Source organism: Sus scrofa, chromosome 18 (assembly GCF_054392235.1).
Source record: "Sus scrofa isolate SSC_HxYL_T2T_F1_AM1 chromosome 18, Sscrofa_HxYL_maternal_Yorkshire_Landrace_v2.0, whole genome shotgun sequence".
Classification (NCBI taxonomy): domain Eukaryota; kingdom Metazoa; phylum Chordata; class Mammalia; order Artiodactyla; family Suidae; genus Sus; species Sus scrofa.
In genome coordinates this window covers 23,796,663-23,822,476 of record NC_139400.1, presented here as the reverse complement: position 1 = coordinate 23,822,476, position 25,814 = coordinate 23,796,663, and the positions used below count along the sequence as shown (strand labels likewise).

Here is a 25,814-nt window from a genome sequence, read left to right as displayed (position 1 = left end):
GCTTCCAGGGCAGGCACTGGAGCCCCAGGGTCACCAGACTTCAGGGACCCCCAACCATCAAGAATGGTCTGAAATTGCTCTTCCCATCGTGGCTCAGCGGTAATGAACCCGACTTAGTATCCAGGCTCAATCCCTGGCCCCCCTCAGTGGGTTAAGGATCCAGCATTGCCGTGAGCTGTGGTGTAGGTCGCAGATGCAGCTCTGATTCTTCCCCTAGCCTGGAAACTTCCATATGCCATGGGTGAGGCCCTAAAAAAAGAAAGAAAAAAAGAAATATTCAGCACCCCCCCCCCAATCCTTCATTTTCTAAACATCACATGAGCTTCTGGGTCTTTGGTCAATCCCAGGGAGATTAGAGAGTCATGGCAAAGACAGCTTGAGATTTCCACCAGCCTAGCAGAATGGGGGTTCGGAACCAGTTAAGACAATTTCTTGGTATCAGTTGTATGTGACACTTCCTTTCACGATTCTGTTTGTGATCTAAAATTCATACCCATTACACTCGCACCCCCTGGGGTGGTGGGGAGTGTGGTTTTTTGAGCACCCGATGACAACGTTGGACTTTGCAAAGACTTGTGAGGGAAAAAGCCCCACATCATATCAAAAAATATTTGAGCCCCTAAGGCAAGAAGCCTCCTGTCGTCCAGGACCTGACAGCAAAGCGCTAATCGCAGCATTGGAGAAATACCTTCTGTCCCTGTCAGCTGTCTCGGTTTTCTGACACCCCTAAATGCCATTCATGGTTCTGTATTCCTCCAATGTGCCCCTCTTTACATAATTAACAACCTTTCACAGATGAGGAAAAAGCTAAGGAGTCTATCTTAATTCATCCCTATGTCTCCTGCAGGAAGGCAGTAATTCTATGCCCAAAGTAGACATGACATGATGGGGAATTTACACAAGGCCTTTCTGGAGTAATTTACTGGCAAACCTGGGTGTATATTATTATAAGCTGCTGCCTACATGTGATTACAAGATTAAGAAGGAAGGAGTGAATTGCTAATCTTGTCAGTCCAACTGTTTTCTTCCTTGATAACATTTGTGTTATTACACTTTTGGTGATGAAAGATTGTAATTGGCTGTTGACATTGATTGAAGGAAGGAGATGAAGGCTTTTTTTTTTTTTTTAAGAGAATTAATTAGCTTGGTGAGGGAGGTAACACAATTCAAATCTGTGGCTCTCACAGCTGCAAAACAGAAGTGAACTGTCAAAGTGTGTTTTCATCTCTTTCTTCCCCACCTGTTTTCCTCCTTTTGATGACATCTTTTCCTAGATTTAACACATTTTAGCCCACCAAAGAGAGTGGGGGTGAAAGGACCGAGGAGCCTTCAAAAGAAAATGAAAAAAAATGTCACTTGCTGGATTTTTTTTTTTTTTTTTACACCAGAAACACTGCAAATGTGTGTGTGCTTCATTTGCATGTGTTCAAACAGCATTTGAGGAGGATGCAGACAGATTAAGCCAAGTCAACTCCATGTCACTCAGGCTGTTCTAAACCAGAACAAACACCTGAGACCTGGCTCCCTGTGTGGCAGCCAAAAAAAAAAGGCTCTAGGTTTGCCTGGTTCAGTCTCAATATGGGCTGATTGGAAGAGCGATTAAAACCTGCTTATCAGAGTTTCCACTGAGGCTCAGCGGGTTAAGAACTGACTAGCCATCCACTCCTAGCATTGTTCAGTGGGTTAAGGATCTGGCGCTGCTGTGGCTGTGGTATAGGCCAGCAGCTGCAGCTCCAATTCAACCCCTGGCCCAGGAACTTCCATAGGCCGTGGGTGCAGCCCTAAAAAGAAAAAAGCCCTGCTATCCTGCAAGTATCTGCTTGAACAAGCAACCAATACACAGTCGATTTTCAACCACAGAAATAACATGGGTCCAAGAAATTAGGAGGTAGATGTGAAGTGTGTTCCCGCTAGTACGTTTGCAAATTTGGGTTTCTTGTTCTCACAACTTTGAGTGTTGCAGATCTAAAAGTTGTAGATCCCAAGGGAGGGTTACTGACACCAAGGAATGCAACGGATGCAGTTAAGGAGGAAGCTGAGACTGTCACCTGGTCACTTTGACTTGTTACTGAAGCCACAGGCAAGTGGATTATTATCGTTGCTGGTGAGGAGTGGGGGATGGGGTGGAGATTGATCCTGACGATGAAGGGGAAGCAGAGGTCCTGCCACAGCAGGGGGATAAGAAGTGTTGACAGTTCAAGGCCTTCACTGGGAAACTTTCTTGGCACTTAACATGCCCAGAGGTACCAGGCACTGGCTCAGGTGGCAGTAGGCTCAGACCCTTCAGGAATGAAGGTTTGGGTCATTCCGTAAGGTAAAGACCCTTGACCAGCTCAGGAGCTGGCAGAGGGCAGAGGGAACACAGCACGAACAGTAGAATCAAAGGTTATAAATACCAACTATGGCCTCCCACTCAGCAGCTAAAATGAGGGCTCCAACAAGCCTGCGTATTTTGTTCCTTGCATTGCTAGGAATATATTAGTGTTTTAACATTACCAAATTAATTTTATTTTCAGCAACAAATCCTGTGTAGTGATTAAATTTTATTTTCAATCTTTTTTTTTTTATTAAAGTAGAGTTGATTTACAATGTTGTGCCAATTTCTGCCGCACAGCAAGTGATTAACTTTTAAGTTCTGGCTTCGGGTTACAGCTATCACAGGGGAACTGCGACTGAACCAGAGCTGGGTCTGAGGACTCAAGGGGAAAGGATGAGAGCGTGTTCATTTGTGGGAGGGATGCCACGTCTTATGGGGCAGAAGCCTACTGTTTTGCCCAAACTGTTTGTCTGGAAGTTTAAACATGACTGTTTGATAGTCCAGCCTTGGGACAGACTGTGTGGATTTCCTGCTGGCAGTTCAGCTGTTCCCCTATCTAATCTTAATCTCTCCCTTGTTTGGGAGTCTTAGAATCTCCGATCCCCAAAATCTTTGCCAGCAGATTCCTCTAATAACATGTACCCCTGTGAGTGGAAGGCAAGAATGAAATTGGAGCTATAAAGTTGCTCCTCGATAGTGGGCAGATATGAGTCATTTTATGGATGCTTCCACTTGCTTTTCTTGATGATGCTGAGTGGCTGAACTAGCGCCATGCTGCCTACCTCCTGTGAAAGATAAACCATTAGGTTAAGCTACTGTGGTTTGGGTTTCTGCTGCATGTTTTTAAACCCAATTCTGATAAAATTTGTGTAAAATGGGTGACAGTTTTTATTTTCTGACAAAATTACATATGCAAACACATCTGTGGAGACAAATGTTTCTAGAACGGAAATTTGAGCAATACTATGACATTTATTCTTATTTGAAAAAGGGGATATTAGGCAATCCAGTGGATAATGTCTAATGCACTAAATTCAATTTGTGTCTAAGATACTGAAATACTGAAAATGAAAACTCTTGTAATGATGCTTGTATAATGGTTGAAGGTTTCTTATCAAAGTATAATTCAGGGATGACATTTATTCAGGTAGAAGAGATTACATAAGTTAAATACTTTCTGAGACAGAGCTTGGAGAAAGTAAAAGAAGAATGTATGCATACATTCTGTAAATTACAGCTACTTAGGCAAATCATTGATAAAGTCTTTGTGATTGAATTACCTATGTTTCCATACTGCATCTCTGATAATGTTGATTAACCCAAAAGTCATGTATTTCAGATACCAGGAATCATCAGAACACTCTGGTGTGAACAGTTAAGAAACAGAACTGTTTCAGAGTCCTGTTTTGCTACAGGTATTTATTCTTCTTTTTTGACGTTTCCAAAAATCACCTCTGGGTATACAAAATAGCATTTTATGGCAATGAATTTTTAATGGAATTATGGCTGATATATTACTGTGTTAGTTTCAGGCATACAGCACAATGATTCAATATTTTTGCAGATTATATTCCATTATAGTTATTACAAGATAATGTGTACAGTTCCTTGTGCTCTGCAGTATATCCTTGTCACTCATCTATTATGTATACAGTTGTCTGAATGTTAATCCCATACCTATCAATCATTTATTCCTACTTCCCTCCTCCTTTGGTAACCACACATTTGTTTTCTATATCTGTAATCCTATTTCTGTTTTGTATATACATTCATGAGTATTTTTTTTAATTCCACATAGAAGTGATACATAGTATTTGTGTTTATTTCAAGAAGCATAATAGTCTCTAGGTATATCCACGTTGCTGAACATAGAGTTTCTTTTTTATGGCTGAGTAATATTCCTCTGTGTGTGCACATGTTTGTGTCATATCTTCTTAATTGAGTCAACTGTTGATGGGCACTTTGGTTGCTTCCATATCTTGGCTATTATAAATAGTGCTTCTGTGAACATTAGGGTGTCTATGTCTTTTCGAATTAGTGTTTTTGTTCTTTCCAAATATACACCCAGGAGTGGAACTGCTAGATCATATGGTAGTTCTATTTTCAGTCTTTTAAGGAACCTCCATACCATTCTCCATAACAGTTGTATCAGTTTACATTCCCACCAACAGTATAAGAGGGTTCCCTTTTTTCCACATCCTCTCCAACTTGTAATTTGTAGACTTTTTGATGTCAGCCATTCTGACAGGTGTGAGGTGACACCTCATTGTTGGTTTTGATTTGCATTTCTCTAATAATTAGTGATGTTGAGCATCTTTTCATATCCCTGTTAGCCATCTGTAAAATATCTATTTTTCCAAATAATTTTTAAATTATTGAGTTATATGAACTGTATATATATTTTGGATATTAACCCCTTGTCAGTTGCATCATTTGCCAATGTTTTTCGCATTTCACGGGCTGTCTTTTTGTTTTGATGGTTTCCTTGGCTGTGCAAGGAAAGGCTGTTTGAGTCTAATTAGGTGCTATTTGTTTATTTCTTTTGCCTTTGAAAACTGATCCAAGAAAATATTGCTATGATGTTAAAGAGTGTTCTGCTTATTTTCTAGTTTTAAGGCTTTAGGTTTTAGATGTAGGACTTTAAACCATTTTGAGCTTATTTTTTTATATGGTATGAGATAATGTTCCAACCTCATTGTTTTACATGTGGCTGTTCAGCTTTCCCAACATCACTTGCTGAAGAGATTCTCTTTTCTCCATTGTATATTCTTGTTTCCTTTGTTGTAGATTGACTGTAGGTGTGTGGGTTTATTTCTGGGCTCTCTGTTCTTTTCCATTGATCTATGCATTTGTGTTTGTGCCAATACCATGCTGTTTTTATAACTGTACTTTGCTGTATGGTCTAAAGTCTGGGAGGGTTATACTTCCAGCTTTGTTCTCTTCCAGTTTGTCTCAGGATTGCTTTGGCAATTTAGGATCTTTTCTGTTTTCATATAAATTATAGGATTATTTGTTCTAGTTCCAGAAAAATGTTCTGGGTAGTCTGATAGGGATTACATTATGTATATAGATTGCTTTGGATAGTATGGCCATTTTAATAACATTAATACTTCCAATCCAAGAGCATGAGATAACTTTCCATTTCTTTGAATTATCTTCAATTTCCTTCATCAATATTTTATAGATTTCAGAGTACAGGTCTTTAACCTCCTTGATTAAGTTTATTCCTAGGTATCTTTTGGGATACAATTAAATGGGATTATTTTTTAACTTTCTAATATTTCATTATTAGTGTATAGAAATGCAACAGATACTGTATGTTAATCTTGTATCCTGCAACCTTGCTGAATTCATTTATCAGCTCTAATAGTTTTTATATGGAGACTTTAGGGTTCTCTCTACATAGTATCATGTTATCTGTATAAAACGACAGTTCCCATTTGGATATCCTTTTATGTCTTTTTCTCATGGGATGCTGTGGCTAGGAATTCCAATACTTTGCCAAATAGAAGCAGCAAGATTGGGCATCCTTTTCTGGTTCATCAGTTTGGCAGAAGGCTTTTAGCTTCTCACCGTTAAGTATTTTGTTGGCTGTGGGTCTGTCATAAACGGACTTTGCTGTGTTGAGATATGTTCCCTCTATAGCCACTTTTGGTAAGAGCTTTTATCATGAATGGATCCTGAATTGTGTCCAGTGTTTTCTTTATTGTCTGCTGAGAGTTTTTTCATTACAGATTCTATTTCACTTCTAGTACTTAGTCTCTTCAAATTGTTTCTTCTTGACTTAGTCTTGGCAGGCTATTCCTAGAAATTTCTACATTTCTTTTGGATTGTCCAATTTGTTTGCATATATATATGCATAGTATTCCCTTATGATTTCTTCGTATCTCTGTGGGTATCAGTTGTAATTTCTCTTCTTTTATCTCATATTTACTAGGGTCTTTTTTTTTTCCACAGTGAGCCTAAAGTTTATTAATTTTATTTATATTTGGTTTTAGTGATCTTTTCTATTGGTTTTATTGATCTTTTCTACTGTTATTTTATACATTTCCTCTCTGCTCTTGATTATTTCCTTCCTTCTGCTAACTTTCAATTTTGTTTGTTACTTTTCTAATTATAGGTGGTAGGTTAGGTTGTTTGAGATTTTTTTCTAGTTTCTTAGGGGAGACCCGTATCACTATTAAATCCCCTCTTAGAACTGCTTTTGTTGCACTGCACAGATTTTGAAAATCTGTCTTTTCATTTTCATTTGTCTCAAGGTATTTTCTGATTTCCTCCTCTGATTTCATCATTTATCCACTGATTTTTTTGTAGTCCATTGTTTGGTCACCATGTGTTTGTTCTTTTCCCATTTTTCTTTCTGTAGCTGTTTTCTAGTTTCATACCACTATGGCTGGGAAAAATGTTTGCTATAATTGCTATCCTCTTATAATTGTTGAGGCTTCTTTTGTGACCTAGTATGTGATTTATCCTGGAGAACATTCTATGCACAGTTGAGAAGTTTGATGTTGTGTCCTGAGACATAAATGAAGTCCAGCTAGTCTATTGTGTCATTTAGGACTTTTGTTCCTTACTTTCTCTCTGGATCATCTCTCCATTAATGTCTGTAGGGCGTTACTGTCAGTTTCTCCCTGTACGTCGGCCAGTAGTTGCTTTATATATTTAGGTGCTCCTGTACTGGGTGCATATATGTTAACAAACGTAATATCCTCTTCTTGTTTCAATCACTTTATCTTTAATATAATGCCCTTATTTTTCATTATGGCCTTTGTTTTAAAGTCTCTTTTGTCTTATATGAATATTGCTACCCTGCTTTACTGTCATTTCCATTTGCATGAAATATCTTTTTCCTTCCTTAAACTTTCAGTCTATGTGCATCTTTTGCCCTGAAGTGAGTCTTTTGTAGGCAGCATATTGAAGGGTCTTTTTAAAAAATCTATGTCTTTTGATTAGAATATTTAGTCCACTGACATTTAGTTATCGATAGGTATGTACTATTTGCCATCCTATTCCTTATTTCCCAGTTGTTTTTGTAGTTCTGTTTAATTTTTCTTTTTAGGGCCACACCTGGGGCATACGGAGGTTCTCAGGCTAGGGGTCAAATCAGAGCTTAGCTGCTGGCCTGTGCCACAGGCAAGCAAGATCTGAGCCGAGTCTGTGACCTATATGACAGCTCATGGCAACACCAGAGCCTTACCCCACTAAGCAAGGCCAGGGATCAAACCTGTGTCCTCATGGATACTAGTCAGATTCGTTTCCACTGAGCCGCCATGGGAACTCCACTGCGTGGTGGTGTGCGTGCATTCCCTTCTTTTTAGTTTGTGTGTATCTGTTGTAGGTTTTTGATTTGTGGTTATCATGGGGTTCATACATGTTGACAGTAATTATACCTATTTGCTTTAAACTGATAAATTCAAACATATTCTAAAAGATCTACATTTTACTCCCCTCCCCCACATTGTTTTCTATATATTTTACTTCTCAATGCTGATCTCTTTATTATTTATTTTAGTTAAAATCACTTTTATAAATTTTTGGTTTGGTTTTAAATCTACATACTGGCTTAAGTGATCTTCAATGCTTATTTATATTTTCCTTTCCTATTGGGTGTTTGTATGTGGGAGTGTCCCTGTGTGGACTGTATGTGCCCAGTGTCTTTGGTGTGAGGACGAGATCCGACGTGGACACCAGCCACATCTTCCCTTGGGCTGTTGTGGCCACTATCACTTGATAAAGGGATGTGGCTGGTGATGGAGGAGCTAGAGCCTGTGTAGGGTGTGAGGCAGGACTTCCATTTCTGCTCAGTGCCAGAGGCCACCCTGTCAGGGGTGGGGTTTGCTCCCAAGTTGCTGGGTCTGTTCCATTTAAGTGTGTGTTCTTCCTTCTCCCTGCACTGGGGCCTTTGCCCCAAAGGAGAAGAGTGTAGAAGTACGTGAGGCTCATGTGCTTAGAGAGAGGTGTGATGTACTTACTACCTGTGTAGGAGTCTGCAGCTCTGCTCAGATGAAGTCCAAGGTAGCATCTTTTCCCCTGCTGTGGTCATTCCAGAGCAAGGCTGTGGTGTGGAGTGGGTGGTCTGGAACATCCATTCTGTTGCTGGGGGGACACTGCAGTGTGTTCCTTGCAGGAGTTTGAGCAGCTGCACTGCCTTCAGACACTGATCTGTTTCTGTGGCACTGTTTGAGTAAGCACCACTACCCATCACTTCCCCACCAGGACCATACCCTGGGGCCCTGGGCCACCTCTTCATCAATAAATCACATCCTTTCCTAAGACCTGGCTGCCCTAGGTCCAGTGCCAAGCTGTGATGTGGAGTGAGCAGGCCAAAGGGTTAACTCAACCTGGATTTAAGAGTGTGGCAAAGTGAGAGGTGCTAGGGCAAACCAACCTTTCTCTGCCCTGTCTGGTGGCAAACCAGCCCTTGCACACTCCTGGCAAGTGGAGTCTAGGCTTCTCCAGCCCTTCCCTCTGTCTTAGTGGTTCTCTAAGCACCAAGGTGGGGGGCAGGGGGTGTCTCTTCCACGTAGGACCCCAGGATTGGGATGCCCCGTCTATGGCTTGAACTGCTCATTCCCCAGGGTGAGCATCTACCTACGCAAACTCCCTTTTCCTCTTAGTCTCCTCCCAGGGGCACGGGTCCCAACCCAATATTTTTCCTAGTCCTACCTGATTATGTGAGAACTGTTCTCGCAGCCCTGGTTGTATAGGAGACTTTCTTTCAGTTAATTTTCTGTTCCACGTGTACATGTATTTTTGATGTGTTTGGTGGGAGGTGAGTGCCACCATCCTGCCACTTTGCCATCTTGATCCACCGTCTTCTGTTTTCTTCTCACTTGTGCTGCAGAACAGATCATAAAGTCTTAGAGGAAAAACAGAATAAGATATGAATTCAAAATACATGTTAACATAATGGTGAGAAAATAGATTCAAGACTAATTGTTAACATTTGGCATACAGAGACCAACACTAAACAGGGAGACATAGGGCAAAGGAAGCTGAGGCAGTCTCTTACTGAGGTTCTAGAACTAGCATAAAGCAGTGATGACGACAGTGCACGTTCTGAACCCTGTCTTCATGGGTTCAAATCCTGGCTCCAATGCATATGCATATGTGAAGCAAGTTAGCTCTTCTGTGCCTAAGAAACTAGGATAATTTTCTAACTTCAGCGATTTGTCATGAGGATTACATCAGTTGATACACACGGAGCAAAGTGCTTCACACATGGTAAATATACATTTGTTACTACTATGTCATGCCATTTAATTTCTGAAATGGAACCTGTTATTCTAACAATGTTAAACATTCTGGGAAATGGATACAGATGTGAAGCCTTCATGAAAGGCGTGTGTTCCTGCAGTCAACTTCATTGAAGCTATTACAGGAAATAATAAACTGCCAATAAATTATCATCATAAGCTCCCTTAGCTTCAGAATACATCTGTGCACCATGGAGTCACATGCAGTAATGAAGCCAGATGCTAAATTCTTGAAGTGATGATTAAGAAACAATCAGATGTGAGCATAACTTAATTTTAATGATGGGATGATTTTATTAAGTTAATCTGCAGATAAAGAACAGCACTGAAAAGCTTTTGACCATTAAATACTTGCTTAGCCATATGTGCTTTTTAAAGAAAAGTTTTGACCTTAATACTCCATTCATTCATCTGTGTGCATTTATGATAGTTGACTGATTGAATGCTGAAAATAAGACAGGAACAAAGATACTGAATCTTTCCTAACATCCACTCATGTGCTCAAGCCCTTATGAGTGAGGGTTATCTTAGGCTGAGACCCTGCTATGTTATCTGCAGTTATGTTTTGCTTCTAGCATCAGAATCACAGAAGACTGCTCCACTGATGAGATTATACAGTTTGCTGAGGAGTTAAACCATGATTTAATCTCCCAAGGGGTTCTTTACTTTTTTTTTAGGCTTGTGGTTCATAACTTTTTACAATTCCCACCCTCTATGGCTATATGACTTCAGAGTGAAGGGGCTTTGGAAGAAGCTGAGACCATTCCGAGCATGTAATTACAGAGAGTACTGTTTAAGAACATAAGCCCTGTCCTTTTGATAAAGGTATGCCATCATTTTTAATGAGATGAATTTTAATTCTGCTGTATTTAGTGCAAAATCTCCCACTTGTTTTTTTTCTTCTAGTGTTCTATACTGAGGGGCCACTGAATAATATAATTAAAACAGGCTGCAGAAAAGGCTCAAGATGGTGGAGTAGAAAGACCCTGAGCTCACCACCTCTTACGGGTACACCAAGATGACAATTTACAGAACTATCAATGAAAAAGACTAGAACCTACCAGAAAATATATCCTACAACTAAAGATATGAAGAAAGAACACTCATGAGATGGGTACGATGGGCAGAGCTGGGATAAGGTCAAGACCCATATCCCTGGGCAGGCAATCCACAAATGGGAAAAAATTACACTTGCAGAGGTTCTCCCCAAGGAGCAAGGGATGTGAACTCCATATAGTTCTCTCCAGCCTGGGGGTCCTGCCCTGGGGAGGTGAGTCCCCAGAACGTTTGGCTTTGAAGGCCAGTCGGGCTTACTTTTGGGAGACCCAGTGGGCTGTGAGAAATAGACACTCCACTTTTAAAGAGTGTACAATGGGTCCCATTGTGGCTCAGTGGGTTATAAACCCAACGAGTACCCACCCATGAGGATGTGGGTTTGATCCCTGACCTTGCTCAGTAGGTTAAAGACGCCAGAGCTATGGTGTAGGTCACAGATGTGGGTGAGATTTTGTGTTACTGTGGCCATGGCTGGCAGCTGCAGCTCTGATTTAACTCCTAGCCTGAGAACTTTCATATGCCACAGGAGCGGCCCTAAAAAGCAAAAAAAAAAGGGGGGGGGGAGGAAGTACACACAAAGTCTTACATGTTCTAGGACCCAGGGCAGGAGTCATTTGAAAGGGTCAGACTTACCTGGTGATGATCTTGGAGAGTCTCTTGGAGATATAGGAAGCAAGTGGAGCTCACCCTGGGAACATAGACACTGGTGTCAACCTTTTGGGGAGCTCTTTTCCCCATGTGCTTGTGAGCACTGTTTTGGAATCCTTCCACTAGTTTATTAGCCCCAGGCCCTGCCCCCTCCTACCTACCAACCTTAAGCACCAGTATTGGAATTCCTCAGGCCAAGCAACTAACTATGTGGGGACACAGCCCCACCCACCAGTAGAAAGGCTGCCTTAAGACTCCCTGAGTCCATAGCCACCCATGGACACCGCCCTGATCACCACAGGGGCCAGGACCCAGTTCAACACGCCAGTGTTCAACATTCAGAACTGCTTTAGCCCCAGCCTCTTTTACCAGCAATCAACACAGGCTTTGGGACATCCTGGGCCCTGTAGTTAGACTCCAGGACCCAGCTCTGCCCATCAGTGGGTTGGCACGAGCCCAGGACCTAACTGCCAAGACCTGACCTCACCCTTCTGAATGTGAGCATCAGTCTCAAGATCTCCTGGAGCCTGAATCTGCCCACTGGTGAGCCAGCATTAACCCTGAGGCTCTCTGGGGTTCCACAGCCAGCTGCTTCAAGACCTGGCCTGAACAACCAGTGGCCAATAGCCTCTGGACTAGGCAGGGCCTGACAACCAACCAGAGCAGGGGCCAGGCAGGCCAACCAGAATGCCCACAACAGTCAACCTGCGACAAAAAGAAAGCCCCATGCGACCCTCACAGGGGACACTCACAGGGCACACTCACAGAGCACATAGCACTGGTGACCAAAGAGGAGTGTACTGCTGGGACTCATAGGACGTCTTCTACAAAAGGCCACTTCTTCAAGGTTAGGAAACACAAGTGACTGCCATCTACAATGAAATAAAAACAGCAAGTTGGGGAAAATGAGGCAACAGAGGAACATATTCCAAATAGAGAAATAAGATAAAACCCCAGAAGAACTAAGTAGAGATAAGCAATCTACCTGAGCAAGAGTTCACGGTAATGATCATAAAGATGACCAGAGGACTCAAGAGAAGAATGAATGAGTGAAAGGTTTTAAGTTTTTAATAAAAAGAAAATATACAGAACAAAGATCAAAAATACAATAAACCAAATAAAAACTATACTAGAAAGAATCAACAGTAGACGAAACAATAGAGGAATGCATCAATGAGCTGGAAGACAGAGTAGTGGAAATCACTACAGCTGAACAGATAAAAGAAATAAGGACTTTTTAAGAGACCTCTGAGACAACATCAAGGATACTAACATTCACATTCTAGGGGTCTCAGGAGAGGAGAGAAAGGGCAGAGAACATAGTTGAAGCTACATTACCTGAAAACGTCTCTAATCTAGGAAAGGAAACTGACATCTACATCCAAGGAAGCACAAGAGTCCCAAACAGGATAACTCAAAGAGGAATACAACAAAACTCACTGTAATTAAAATGGCATAAATTACAAGTTCCCATTATGGCTCAGTGGAAACGAATCTGAGGAAATGAAATGATTTAGCATCCATGAGGATGCAGGTTCAATCCCTGGCTTTGCTCAGTGGGTTGGGGATCTGGGCTTGCCATGTGCTGTGGTGTAGATTGCAGATGTGGCTCGGATCTGGTATTGCTGTGGCTGTGGTATAGGCCGGTAGCTACAGCTCTGATTTGACCACTGGTCTGGAAACCTCCATATACCGTGTGTGCAGCCCTAAAAAGCAAAAAATTAAAATTAAAAATTAAAATAAAATAAAATGGCAGAAATCAAAGATAAAGAGAATATATTAAGAGCAGCAAGAGAAAAGCAACAGGTTACATACAAGGGAACTCCCATAAGGTTATTAGCTGACTTTCAGCAGAAATTCTGTAGACCAGCAGGGAGGGGCATGATATATTTAAAGATATGAAAGGGAAAAACCTACAATAAAGAATACTCTACCCTGCAAGCCTGTCATTCATATTTGATGGAGAAATCAAAAGTTTTACAGACAAGTTAAAAACTAAAGAGTTTAGCATCATCAAACCAGCTTTACAAGAAATGTTAAAGGGACTTCTCTAAGCAAACATTAAAAGGCCATGATTAGAAACACAAAAATCGCAAAAGGAAAAAGCTCATCAGTAAAGATAAATATACAGTAACTGTAGTAAGTCAACCAGGTACAAAGCTAGCAGAAAGGTTAAAAGACAAAAATAGCAAAATATATCCAAATAAGCACTTAAGGAATACACAAAACAAAAAGATGTAAAATATCTAAAAACCAGTAATCATGAGTTGAGGAGAATAAAAAAGTAGGGTGGCTAAAAATGTGTTTAAAATGAAAAAATCAGCAACTTAAGATAATCATATATGTACACACACACACGTACATTGATATACCTCATGGTAACTACAAACTAAAAATCTGTAGAACATGCACAAACAAACACAGAAAGGAATGCATACATAACACTAAAGATAGTCATCAAATTACAGGGGAAAAAAATAAACAAAAAAACTACAAAAACAATCCTAAGACAATTAACTAAATGGCAGTAAGTACATACATATCAATAACTATCTTAGGGAGTTCCCGTCATGGCGCAGTGGTTAACGAATCGACTAGGAACCATGAGGTTGCGAGTTTGGTCCCTGCGCTTGCTCAGTGGGTTAACGTTCCGGCGTTGCCATAAGCTGTGGTGTAGGTTGAAGACGCAGCTCGGATCCCGCATTGCTGTGGCTCTGGCGTAGGCCGGTGGCTGCCGCTCTGATTGGACCCCTAGCCTGGGAGCCTCCATATGCTGTGGGAGCGGCCCAAGAAATAGAAAAAAAAAAAAGACCAAAAAAAAAAAAACTATCTTAAATGTAAATGGACCAAATGTTCTAAACACAAGACAAAGAGTGGCTGAATGGAAACAGAAACAAGACCTGTATATATGCTGCCTATAAGAGACTCACTTCAGTTAAAGACACACACAGACCGAAAATGAGGGGATGAAAAAAGTTATTCCATACAAATTGAAATCAAAAGAAAACTGTGGTAGCAAGACTTATCTGAGCTAAAAGAGACTTTAAAACAAAGACAGTCACAAGAGACAAAGAAGGTCATTACATAATAAGGTATCAATCCAAGAAAAATATGTAACAACTGTAAATATGTGTTCACCCAACACGGGAGTACCTAAATACAAATGTTAACAGACATAAAGGGAAAAACTGACAGTAACATACTTATATCAATATACAGATCATCTAGACAAAATTCATAAGGAAATACAGGACTTAAAAGACATATTTCTCCAGATGCACTTAATAATATATATAGAACATTCCATCTAAAAGCAGCAGAGCACACATTCTTTTCAAGTCCATGTCCAATATTCTCCAGGAAAGATCACATGCCAAGCCACATAACAAGCCTTAGTAAATTAAAGAAAACTGAAATCATAACCAAGCACCTTTTCCAACCACAATGCCATGATACTAGAAATCAAAAACAAGAAAAATCACTGTAAAAAACACAAACACCTGGAGGCTAAACGATGTGCTACTAATCAGTGGATCACTGAAGAAATCGAAGAAATTAAAAAATACCTGTAGACAAATGAAAATGAAAACAAAGATCCAAAAATCTATGGGACACAGCAAAAGCAGTTCTACAAGGAAGTTTAGAGCAGTATAAGCTTACCTCAAGAAGCAAGAAAAGTCTCAAATAAACAATGTGCCTTTACAACTAAAAGAACTAAAAAATGAACAAACGAAACCCAAAGTTAGTAGAAGGAAAGAAATCAAAGATCAGAGCAGATATAAATAAAATAGAGACTAAAAAAACAACAGAAAAGATCAATGAAACTTAGAGATGGTTCTTTAAAAAGATAAACAAAATAAAACTTTAGCTATACTCATCAGATCAACAAAATCAGAAATGAAAAGAAGTTATAGCTGAAACTACAGAAAACAAAAGACCATAAGTAATTACTGTAAACAACTATATGCTAATAAAATGGACAACCTATATGCTAAGAAATGAACAAATACTAGCAATGTATAGTTGCCCAAGAACCAGCAATAGCTAGAAATATGGACAGACTAATAATTATCAGCAATGAAATTAAATCAGTAATTAACCCCCCCAAACAAAAATCCAGGACCAGATGACTTGACAGGTGAATTCTACCAAACATTTAGAGAAAAGTCAATGTGCATCCTTCTTGAACTATTCCAAAATACTGCAGAGAAAGGAATGTTTCTGTACTCATTCTAAAAGGCCAGCATCACTCTGATGCCAAAACCAAACAAAAAGAAAAAGAAAAAAATTACAGGCCAGTATCACTGATGAACATAGATGCAAAAATCCTCAACAAAATATTAGCAAAACAAATCCAACAATACACTAAAACAATTACTAGCAAAACAAATCCAACAATTCCACTATGATCAACTAGGATTTAACTCAGGAATGCAAAGATGGTTCAATGTCTGCAAATAAATGAATGGAAACACCATATTCATGAATTATAAGAATAAAAACCATATGATCATCTCAATAGATGTAGAAAAAGCTTTTGACAAAATTCAATATTTGCTTATGATAAAAATTCTCCAGAAAGTGGGTATAGAGGGAACATACCTCAACATAATCAAGGCCATATATGATAACCCCACAGCTGACATCATACTACTCATATTATAAGACTGTGAGCAAGATTAAGATGCCCACTCTCACTACTTTTGGTCAACATATTAGAAGTCCTTGCTATAGCAATCAGACAAGAAAAAGAAATAAAAGAAATTCAATCTAAAAAGGAAGAAGAAATAAAACTGTCACTGTTTGCAGATGCCATGATATTATACATAGAATATCCCAAAGACAGCATGAAAAAAATACTAGAGTTCATCAGTGAATATACAGAATTATGTTGCATTTCTATATACTAACAACAAACAATGAGAAAGCAAAATTAAAGAAACTATCTCATTTACAATCACATCAAAAAAAACAAAATACCTAGGAATAAACCTACCTAAAGAGGTAAAAGGTTTGTACTCCAAAAACTTTACACCACTGATTAAAGACAGCAAAACAAATAGAAAGATGTACCATGTTAATGGATCAGAAGAATTAAAATTGTTAAAACAGGCATACTACTAAAGGTGATTTACAGATTCAGTGCAATCCCTATCAACATACCAATGACATTTTTCACAGAATTGGAATAAACTAATTTTGTACATAAACATGAAAGACCCCCAAATAGCAAAGACAACCTTTTGTTTGTTTGTTTTTGTCGTTGTTGTTGTTTTGCTTTTTGGGGGGTCACACCTGAGGCATATGAAAGTTCCCAGGCTAGGGGTTGAATGGGAGCTATAGCTGCTGGCCTACACACAGCCACAGCAAAGCAGGATTTAACCTACATCTGTGACTTACATCAGAGCTCATGGCAATGCTGGATCCTTAATCCACTAAGCAAGGCCAGGGATCAAACCCGCATCCTCATGGATACTAGTTGGGTTTGTTACCACTAAGCCACAACGGGAACTCCCAGCAAAGACAATGTTATTTGTCTGTGATACCAATGAAGGTATCACACCCCCTCACTTTCAGACTATACTACAAAGCTTCAGTAATCAAAACAGTACAGTAATAGCATAAATACAGACATAAAGATCAGTGGAACAGAACAGAAAGCCCCAAAATAAACCCACACAGTTATGGACAATCAATCTAGGGCAAAAGAGGCAAGGAATACGTAATGGAGAAAAGACAGTCTTTTCAATAAGTGATGCTGGGAAAACTGAACAGGTACATATAAAAAAGAAATTGGAACATTTTCTAGTACCATATACAAAAATAAATTCAAAATAGACTGCAGACCTAAATGTAAGACAGGAAACCATAAAACTCCTAGAAGAGAACAAAGGCTTCTGCCTGTGATGGCGACTGTAGTAACATTTTTTTGGATCTGTCTCCTAAGGCAAAGGAAGCAAAAGCAAAAGTAAACAAATGGGGCCTAATTACACTTAAAAGCTTTTACACAACAAGGAAATCACTGACAAAACAAAAATATAACCTACTAAACGTGAAAAGATATTTGCAAATGATATAAGAGGTTAATATCAAAATATACAAACAGCTCACATAACTCGATATTAAAAAACAAACAATCCAATTAAAAAAACAGGCAGAAGACCTGACATTTTTTCAAAGAAGACATACAGATAGCCAATAGGCACATGAAAAGATGTTCAACATCGCTAATAATCAGAGAAATGCAAATTTAAACCACAATAAGCTATCACATCTGTCAGAATGGCTATCATCAAAAAGACCACAAAATAACATTAAATGTTGGTGACGAGGTGGAGAAAAGGGAACTCCCGTACACTGCGGTAATAATATAAGTTGGTGCAGCCATCATGGAAAGGAGTATGGTGATTCCTCAAAAAACTAAAAACAGAGTTACCATAAGATCTGACAATTTCACTCCTGGGTATGCATCCAAAGAAAATGAAAATGCTAATATATATGCACCCCAATGTTTACAGCAGCATTATTTACAACAGCCAAGATATGGAAGCAACTTAAGTGTCTATCAACTCATGAATGAAGATGTGGGATATGCATACAATGGAACAATACTCAAGAATGAAATTTTGCCATCTGCAACAACACGGATGGACCTGCAGGGTATTACGCTTAGTGGAGTAAGTCAGACAAAAACAAACACTGTATGTTATCACTGATATGTGGAATCTAAAAAATAAAACTAGGGACTGTAACAAAAAAATAAGACTCATAGATATAGAGAACATACTAGTGGTTACCAGTGGGGAGGGGGAAGGGGAAAACAGGTATAGGATTAAGAGATACAAACGTCTATGTATAAAATAAATAAGCTACAGGGATATAGTGCATAGCAGAGGGAATACAGCCAGTACTTCATAAAAACTATAAATGGGAGTTCCCGTCATGGCCCAGTGGTTAACGAACCCGACTAGGAACTATGAGGTTGAGGGTTCGATCCCTGGCTTTGCTCAGGGGGTTAAGGATCCGGCGTTGCCGTGAGCTGTGGTGTAGGTCACAGACGTGGCTCAGATCCCGCGTTGCTGTGGCTCTGGCATAGGCCGGTGGCTGCAGCTCTGATTAGACCCCTAGCCTGGGAACCTCCATATGCAGTGGGAGCGGCCCTAGAAAAAAAAGGCAAAAAAGACAAAAAAAAAAAAAAAAAAAAAACCAAACTACAAATGGAGTATAATCTATAATACTTCTGAATCACTGTTATACACCTGAAACTGATATTGTAAATCAACTATACCACAATAAAAAAAAAAAAATTAGGTGTGGTAAACTGCCTTCAAATTTGCTTTCTCATTAAGATTCAGTTAAATGCAACAGACAGATGATAAAGCAAGGTTGCTGTTTCAACATCACAAAAATCAATGCATTTCTATCCAGGCAAAGAGGTTGAAAAAGGTGCTATAGAACTTACTGCCACGAACCTCTAAAACCAGCCAAAGTAGGCCGATCCTCAAAATTCTGAAGTAGAAACTTACCTGTGGCCTGAGAAGTGGTTTATGATTGATCCAGGTGCCAGGCATTAGAAGACAGGTTGCTTACAATTGTTTGTAGTAAAATGTTCCACCACTATAGAAGGCAAAAATTGGAGAGCTTTTGAAACTGCACACAAGCCCTTGAAAGGTAATGGTGATTGGAAACACCTGGAAGAAATTTATCACTTTTATTAAGAAACAATGCTTGTGCAATTCAAGATAAAAACCAGGTGTCTGATGAGTTGTTTCTGAAGACAGAAAACTGCTCGTTATAAGAAATCACATCAAAAAGACTCCCTCAATTTGTTTGGCAAAATATTTTATTCACAAAATCATCTCCCTTTCCTCCTTAACTCTCTGCTCAAACAACTCACAAGGCTGGAAGCTGACATTTGATATTTACACAGCTCAAAATCTGAATACTCAGTGATGGCTTTTCGCTGTTCTACTGCTGTCTAGTCCCCTCCTCCTCCGATCTTTGTTCTTAAATCGAGGTACTGAAGGAAGCGGTCAAGAGGCTGGACAAATCAAATCCCCATCACCCCTCCCCAGCCCACACCACATCATCTGTTACCAAATCCCACTTTAAAAATCACCCTCTTCTTCTGCGGAGGATGATGCCATTTTCTGGAATGAACGCAACTCGCACAGAAATGACTTGTGATTGCGAGTGACACACAGAGACATTTTTATTGCACCGGCGAATAACTACTGCTTCTCTTGTGGGTTCACAGGAGTCTACTTTACATCTCAAAAGCTATAAATAATTCAATGTGCCAAGGAATTCTTACAACTTTTTCCTTTAAAAAGTATAGGTTTTATTTCTTCTAAACATAGACCAAGTTTCCCCCTCCCCCACTTACGTCTGGTACCCCTGCAGCTTGTCTTACTTGACTGAAATTGAGGGAATTTGGTAGGATGCTTACTGACTTAAGTAGGTAAAGCTCAGAGGAGTCTCTCAGTAAGACACTGAGGAGACAAAAAGACAATGAACTCCAGTGCAAACCAACTACGCCAGCTTCGGAGATGTAAGGTCAGCCCAGGCAGCCTACTCCAAAAACTTTTAAGCATCTTTAATGGTACCCTGAGGGCACCTCCTTGCACTGAGCATCAAATGATGCAAGCTGCTAAATATATAATGCCCTGCCCTCCTCCCATCAGGCAAGTAGAGAGCAAAGAGCTGCCTCCTGGCACCCCTGGTGTGTATCCTCCATTCCTCTTCTGCTTAGAGTCTTAGAAATGTTTCATCTCATTTGCCTTCTTGCTAACTAGCTGATGAAGAGTGGGAAGAGGTATCAGGAACAATTAGAAGGTTTCTCAACAACCTGAGGGAATAAGAGATCTTGGCAAGGATTCATTTAATCATGGGACACAAGTCAGACCCTATGCTGGGGCTGGAATTATAGAACCGAGTGAGCCGTGATCCCTGGTCCCTTCCTTGTCTGCAGTGTCCGCTCTGAGGAAGCTGCTACAGAAAGCACACTACAGAGTCTCCCACCCCAGCCTGGTACGTGCTGAACATATTCCGATGCTCATGACTAGTTCTTTTACTGATAAATACTGTGTAGGCTTATTTTCAAATGTCATGCCAATCAGTAATAAATAATGGATTTTATCTACACTGACAGTTCTTCCAATCTGAGAACAAGTGGCCACAGGTTAGTTCCATGCACATTTTTCAGGATAAGGCCATTGAGACCCATGTGCTTTGTTTATGTAATAAGGGCAGAATTACTCATAATTCTACTTACTGCCAGCCCAAGAGAAACAAACTACAACCCACACAAGATCTTGATTTCCGCTCTCCATGATGTGATTCCTCCAATACGCCTCTGTGGAGATGCCCAGGTCTTTGCTACATTGTCTAAGATGCTGGCTGGTCCACCCATGAGCATGTCCACCAGCCCGGGGCTAATTCACTGGTTTACAAGGACTCTGGACCTAATGAATGTTTTCCACCTCCCCTCACCACAGGCATTTGGCACTGCGAGTGAAGTCAGCCAGAGGTAGGGTAAAAAGAGCACATTATGAAAACTACCACTTTCCAAACACAGACAGGAACATAGTAAGGATTCTCAGCCCCACTGTGAACCGTAACTGGACATATAAACATTTTCACATTAACCCTTCACTTTCATATTCATCTACACACACATCACATACTCTGCCAGATACCCTCATCCTTTTAGACACACACTCCTACGATCACCGCTTGTAACAATGTTTAACAAAAGACATGCTCGATTTATACAGAGAGACCCTGTAAAAATCCACAAAAACACTTGGAGGCCCCAAAGAATAGAGGCATAAACAGACACAAGATTATCAGTGCTGCTCAGCAGAAAACCGTGCAAGTGAACAGAGGCTGCTGAAGAAAGTGGAGGTGGGGATTAGGAAGTGAAACAAACAAACAAAAAAGCAAAAGGGAGGAAAGGTGTTTGGGAATGACTACTAGATATTTATTGGAATCCTTAAAAAATGTCAGGTGGGAGTTCCCGTAGTGGCGCAGTGGTTAACGAATCTGACTAGGAACCATGAGGTTGCGGGTTCGGTCCCTGGGCTTGCTCAGTGGGTTAACGATCCAGCGTTGCCGTGAGCTGTGGTGTAGGTTGCAGACGCGGCTCGGATCCCGCGTTGCTGTGGCTCTGGCGTAGGCGGAGACTACAGCTCCGATTCAACCCCTAGCCTGGGAACCTCCATATGCCTCCGGAGTGGCCCAAGAAATAGCAAAAAGACAAAAGAAAAAAAAAAAAATGTCAGGTGACCTTTCCAGAAGAATGGTTTGGTGCAGGTGGCACAGATCAATTCCGCTTTCATTGTGATGCAATGACCGAATTAAAGTACCATGGTCATTGTGGATAACTGGCAGGAAGACGGAAGAAACTACTTGGATTGTGTCTTTAGAACTTGACAGAAACTTATCAAATGCATTAATGGTGGTTTAAGTTGGGTGAAAAAGATAAAGTTTCAAAAATAAATTACTAATAAAAAATGAAAAAGCATTTATAATGTGATGATAGAACTGTGGTAAAGGATATGTAGACATTAAATAATTCAAGCATCCCTCCTGTTAGCTCATCTACAACACCAGGCAAGCTGTGCAGTGGGCGCTCATGTGCGCGGCACGTGGGTACATGCATGCACGGCAGGTGCACACACACACACACAAACTATACTTTCTGGCTAGTCTAATCTGCTATTTGATCTCTGCTCTAAGGCTAGAGTCTGGATGTCCTAAACACTAATCTCTTTTGTAAACAAACTACCCCTCTTATCTCTGGGGCACAAAATTATATGGTCTCAACACAGAGAGCAGGGAGGCGTTTAACAGACATTTCCAGTTAGGAATGAGTCTGATCCTCTACAAACGGGGTTATTTGCCCTTTTAACAGGGATTGAAATCAAGTTCAACCTGGATTGAAAAATGAGTTCTCCAAGGGGAACAAATTGTTGTAAATAAGTATTAACTAGTGTCTGTTAGTGTATTTCCTCATATCCAATGGCTAGAGAGAAAAAAACGGTTCCCGGGGCATTTCGGGCATTCTGTTCTTACCTGCACACATTTCGCTGTATGAGCCCTCATCTGTCCATACACATCTTGCTGTTTTTAAGACTGAGAGGAACACTCACCCTCTAAAACCTAATGGACCCAGTTAAATGCCGTCTGTGTACATCAACACTGTTTCAGGTTGATTGAAGACTGTAATATTTCCCATCCACATACAAAGGGTGACACTATGTCATCTACAGCTCTATCCTTTTAAGAGTTGTCCTCTCAAGACTCCAGATATGTACCAATCAAATAGCCCCTCGAGATAGGTTCTTCTATTAGAAGTAAGAAAAGTAGTTTAAGGAGTTCCCATTGTGGCTCAGTGGAAATGAATCTAAGTAACCATGAGGACACAGGTTTAACCCCTGGCCTCGCTCAGTGGGTTAAGGATCCGGTGTTGCCATGAGCTGTGGTGTAGGTCGCAGACGTGGCTTGGATCTGGCGTGGCTGTGGCTGTGGCATAGACTGGCAGCTACAGCTCCGACTGAAGCCCTAGACTGGGAACTTCCATATGCCGCAGGTGTGGCCCTAAAATTAACAAAAAAACAAAACAAAAAAGTAGTTTTTGTTGTCCTCGATTTTAAGAGGAAATTTAACACATATGTAGAGCACTTTCAACCTGAAGAACTCTACATGGTTCAAAGAAACTACCTTTTGAGTCCATGAACAGGTTCACACCTAATTCAGCATCTTAAAGTACAGACCGTCACTGGCCCTGGACAGCTGGCAATGCCCAGAGCGAACCCATCTGAAAACCCAGTGACCTGGGCAGAGTAACATTATCCACGTTTTCTGTATCAGAAAGCCGGAGGCAGCTGAAGTGATTTCCCTAAAGCACCCCGGTGGTTCTAGGACAGTTATCTCAGACCCCCTCAGAGAGCCACCTGTTGATTTAAGAACATGATCTGGGGAGTTCCCGTCGTGGCGCAGTGGTTGACGAATCCGACTAGGAACCATGAGGTTGCGGGTTCGGTCCCTGCCCTTGCTCAGTGGGTCTACGATAGGAAAAAAAAAAAAAAAAAAAAAAAAACATGATCTGTACCCAGCGCAAAAGGAGAGGCCTCTGCCTGTGCAAAAAGACATGGGCTGCTAAGTCTGACGGCCTCCAGGGCAAGTACCTGGGTGAGGCAGTGCAGGTCCACGCTGAGTGAAGGATGAGGAAACAGAAACACCGACTTCATGCTCTTCTCTCCTCCCGAGTGAGCACAAGCTATGGGAGAACACACACATCTACACACACACACCTAACACTGTTTGTCTTTCCTAAAGTTATCCCATGGGGGGAAAACCAGACCTTTGAAACGATTAGCAAAAGGGGGGCACGTTTCTACAGAGAACAGAACACATGGCTCCTCCAATACCCGTCAAGAACATTAGGAGGCCTTGGAGTTCCCGTTGTGGCTCAGTGGTTCATGAATCTGACTAGGAACCATGAGGTTGCAGGTTTGATCCCTGGCCTTGCTCAGTGCGTTAAGGATCCCGCGTTGCCGTGAGCTGTGGTGTAGGTCACAGACACGGCTCGGATCCCGCATTGCTGTGGCTCAGGCGTACGCTTGGCAGCTACAGCTCAGATTAGATCCTTAGCCTGGGAACCTCCGTATGCCACGGGTGCAGCCCTAGAAAAGGCAAAAAGACAAAAAACACACACACTCACAAAAAAACATTAGGAGGCCCTATAAATCAAAGGTAAACTTCATTTCAGTTGTGATTTGGCCTGACACACCACACCCACTGGATATACTGGTTAGGCTCTCTGGGTTCCCCCAGGCCAGCTTCTCCTGGGCCATCCTGGCATCCCCATCGCAGCTCTAGGCAAATGACTGAGAGCACTGAGAGAAGACCGAGAAAATGTCTCTCTCCATTCATACACAACCTTTCTTTCTTATTGACGTTGTGCCACAAAGAGATGCTTCCGGGTTGTTCTACGCACAGACAGCAAAAGTTGTGAAAGCACAGGACTTGTACATAGAAAAAGCAAAAAAGGCAAAATGTGGGGAAAGATCCCAGCAGTCCTGCTCCAGCATCAGCAAGGCTCACAGGTACCCTGCCTCTTTCCCGACATCCAGAGAGGACCCGGCCCTGGGATCACCGGCGTCTCAGTTCACCCGGCCACTCAGCTGCTCCTGACGCTGGTGCCTGGAGCACCTGACTGACGAGTGCTGCTGAGGGTGACAGACCGAGGGTGACAGAACAAGGGGATGAGGCCCCCAGGAGGAAAATGACTGCTATGGCAGAGAATCATCAGAACGGCAGCAAAAGGGACAATCTTGTCCAAGACCATGGATGTAAAACCAGTCGCTCTGGGGCGTCAGACTTCATAAATACAGTGCTGAATATTCTGGTAAACAAAACGGAAATAACAAACAGAACTGCTGTTTTTCCCGTGGAGGGGTGGAGAGGCTTCTCGCAGAGGCCGCACGTGCTGGTCTGCGCAGCGGCCGGGCAGCCGCCGGGTCCCTCCCTCCAAGGACGCGGCTCCGCGGGCGGCGACTCCGGGCTCGGCAAGGGGACCGGCGGCTGGCCCGGCCCGCGCCGCCTCGGTCTCTCCTCCGGGCGGGCCTCAGTTCCTCTTGTCCTCCTTCGGAGGCTGGCCTTTGGGGGGGCCCAGGTTGCTCCACACCTCTGTGTACATGAGGGTCCCAAGGAAGACGAAGACGGTGCCCAGCCAGTGCCAGAGCGTGAAGGGGTTCCGGAAGTACAGGATGGAAAAGATGAGGCTCACGAACTTGCGCAGCGTCACCACCAGGGTGACGGTGAGGGAGGTGCACTCGGTGGTGAGCGTGAAGACCCCGCGGATGCACACGTACCTGGAGCGGCCGGGTTAAGGGGGTTTTCCTTCGGCCACCCGGAGATCAGCGGGAGAACCTCCTGGCAAGGTTCTTGGTTTCAGTGTTCACGGTCGGGGAACCAGAACACATGCGGTCCTACAGCTGCTCTGAAGCTCTTCTTTGGGAGAAGGGCCTGAGAATCCCTGTCCCGCGGCTCCACTGAGGGACCCTACCATGTGACACCGGCTGAAAACCTCCTATTCTTCTTGTTCTGTTTACGGTGACGGTCACCTCCCTAGTGAGGCCGGAGGGCACTCCTCTCAGTAAAGGCGATCACGCCTCCCTTGACTTGACCTGGTCCCCAGCCCTTCTACCGCTTCCTCCAAAAAGGATGCGCAAACCCATGAGGTGCCTTCAGAGGAACGAGGTCAATCTCAACCTGCTCCACTGTTTCAAAGACTCAAGGATTTTTAGAATGGCCCTAGAGTGAATCAAAAGAATCACTGTAAAAAATGAAGTTTTAATGAGGTGAAGTTGCCTGAATTTTGTGGCAACGTGTAAATATCCTAGGACAGTGGACAACGAACACCAGGGAGCAATCAGCAGTGGCGCCATGCTAATTCTTAATTACCCATTCATTTCTACACCTCCACCCCGAGCTTCCCCTGCTTGGCGCCCTCTGACTTACTGACCCTG

General features: G+C 41.8%; 2 protein-coding genes and 1 long non-coding RNA gene across 16 annotated transcripts in view; 1 reads left to right on the top strand and 2 right to left on the bottom strand.

The window, feature by feature from the left end:
* LRGUK (leucine rich repeats and guanylate kinase domain containing) overlaps positions 1-12,359 on the top strand; it is a 173,714-nt gene extending 161,355 nt beyond the window's left edge. Inside the window, exons 29-32 of one of the 3 annotated variants that reach the window (XR_014833784.1) lie at positions 1,964-2,080; positions 3,657-3,732; positions 10,251-10,398; positions 10,480-12,359. The gene's annotated coding sequence lies outside the window, so the exon portion shown is untranslated. Of the gene's footprint in view, positions 1-1,955; positions 2,081-3,643; positions 3,733-10,250; positions 10,399-10,479 lie in introns of all 3 variants that reach the window. The other 2 variants (XR_014833783.1, XR_014833781.1) reach the window with 2 other exon arrangements.
* Positions 1,185-18,975, bottom strand: LOC110257543 (uncharacterized). Of its 6 annotated transcripts, none has more exons than XR_014833806.1 (5): positions 12,043-12,178; positions 11,263-11,317; positions 8,984-9,155; positions 8,290-8,493; positions 1,185-1,327 (listed from the first exon to the last, which is right to left on the bottom strand). It is a non-coding gene; the product is annotated as an uncharacterized LOC110257543 (long non-coding RNA). The 6 variants fall into 6 exon arrangements; XR_014833803.1 differs by lacking the exon at positions 1,185-1,327 and adding an exon at positions 14,105-18,483 and having other exon boundaries at positions 5,095-8,493; positions 12,043-13,826; XR_014833805.1 differs by lacking the exon at positions 1,185-1,327 and adding an exon at positions 18,804-18,975 and having other exon boundaries at positions 7,629-8,493; positions 12,043-12,149.
* Positions 18,976-19,102: 127 nt separating this feature from the next.
* The window catches only part of SLC35B4 (solute carrier family 35 member B4), a 35,327-nt gene continuing 28,615 nt past the window's right edge, over positions 19,103-25,814 (bottom strand). For 3 of the 7 annotated variants that reach the window (XM_013985613.3, XM_085005431.1, XM_085005430.1), the window contains one exon: positions 19,103-25,157. In XM_013985613.3, coding sequence (XP_013841067.2) covers positions 24,911-25,157 — 247 coding nt within the window. In that variant the 3' untranslated portion in view covers positions 19,103-24,910. The remainder of the gene's footprint in view (positions 25,158-25,814) is intronic. The other 4 variants (XR_014833799.1, XR_014833802.1, XR_014833800.1 and 1 more) reach the window with 3 other exon arrangements.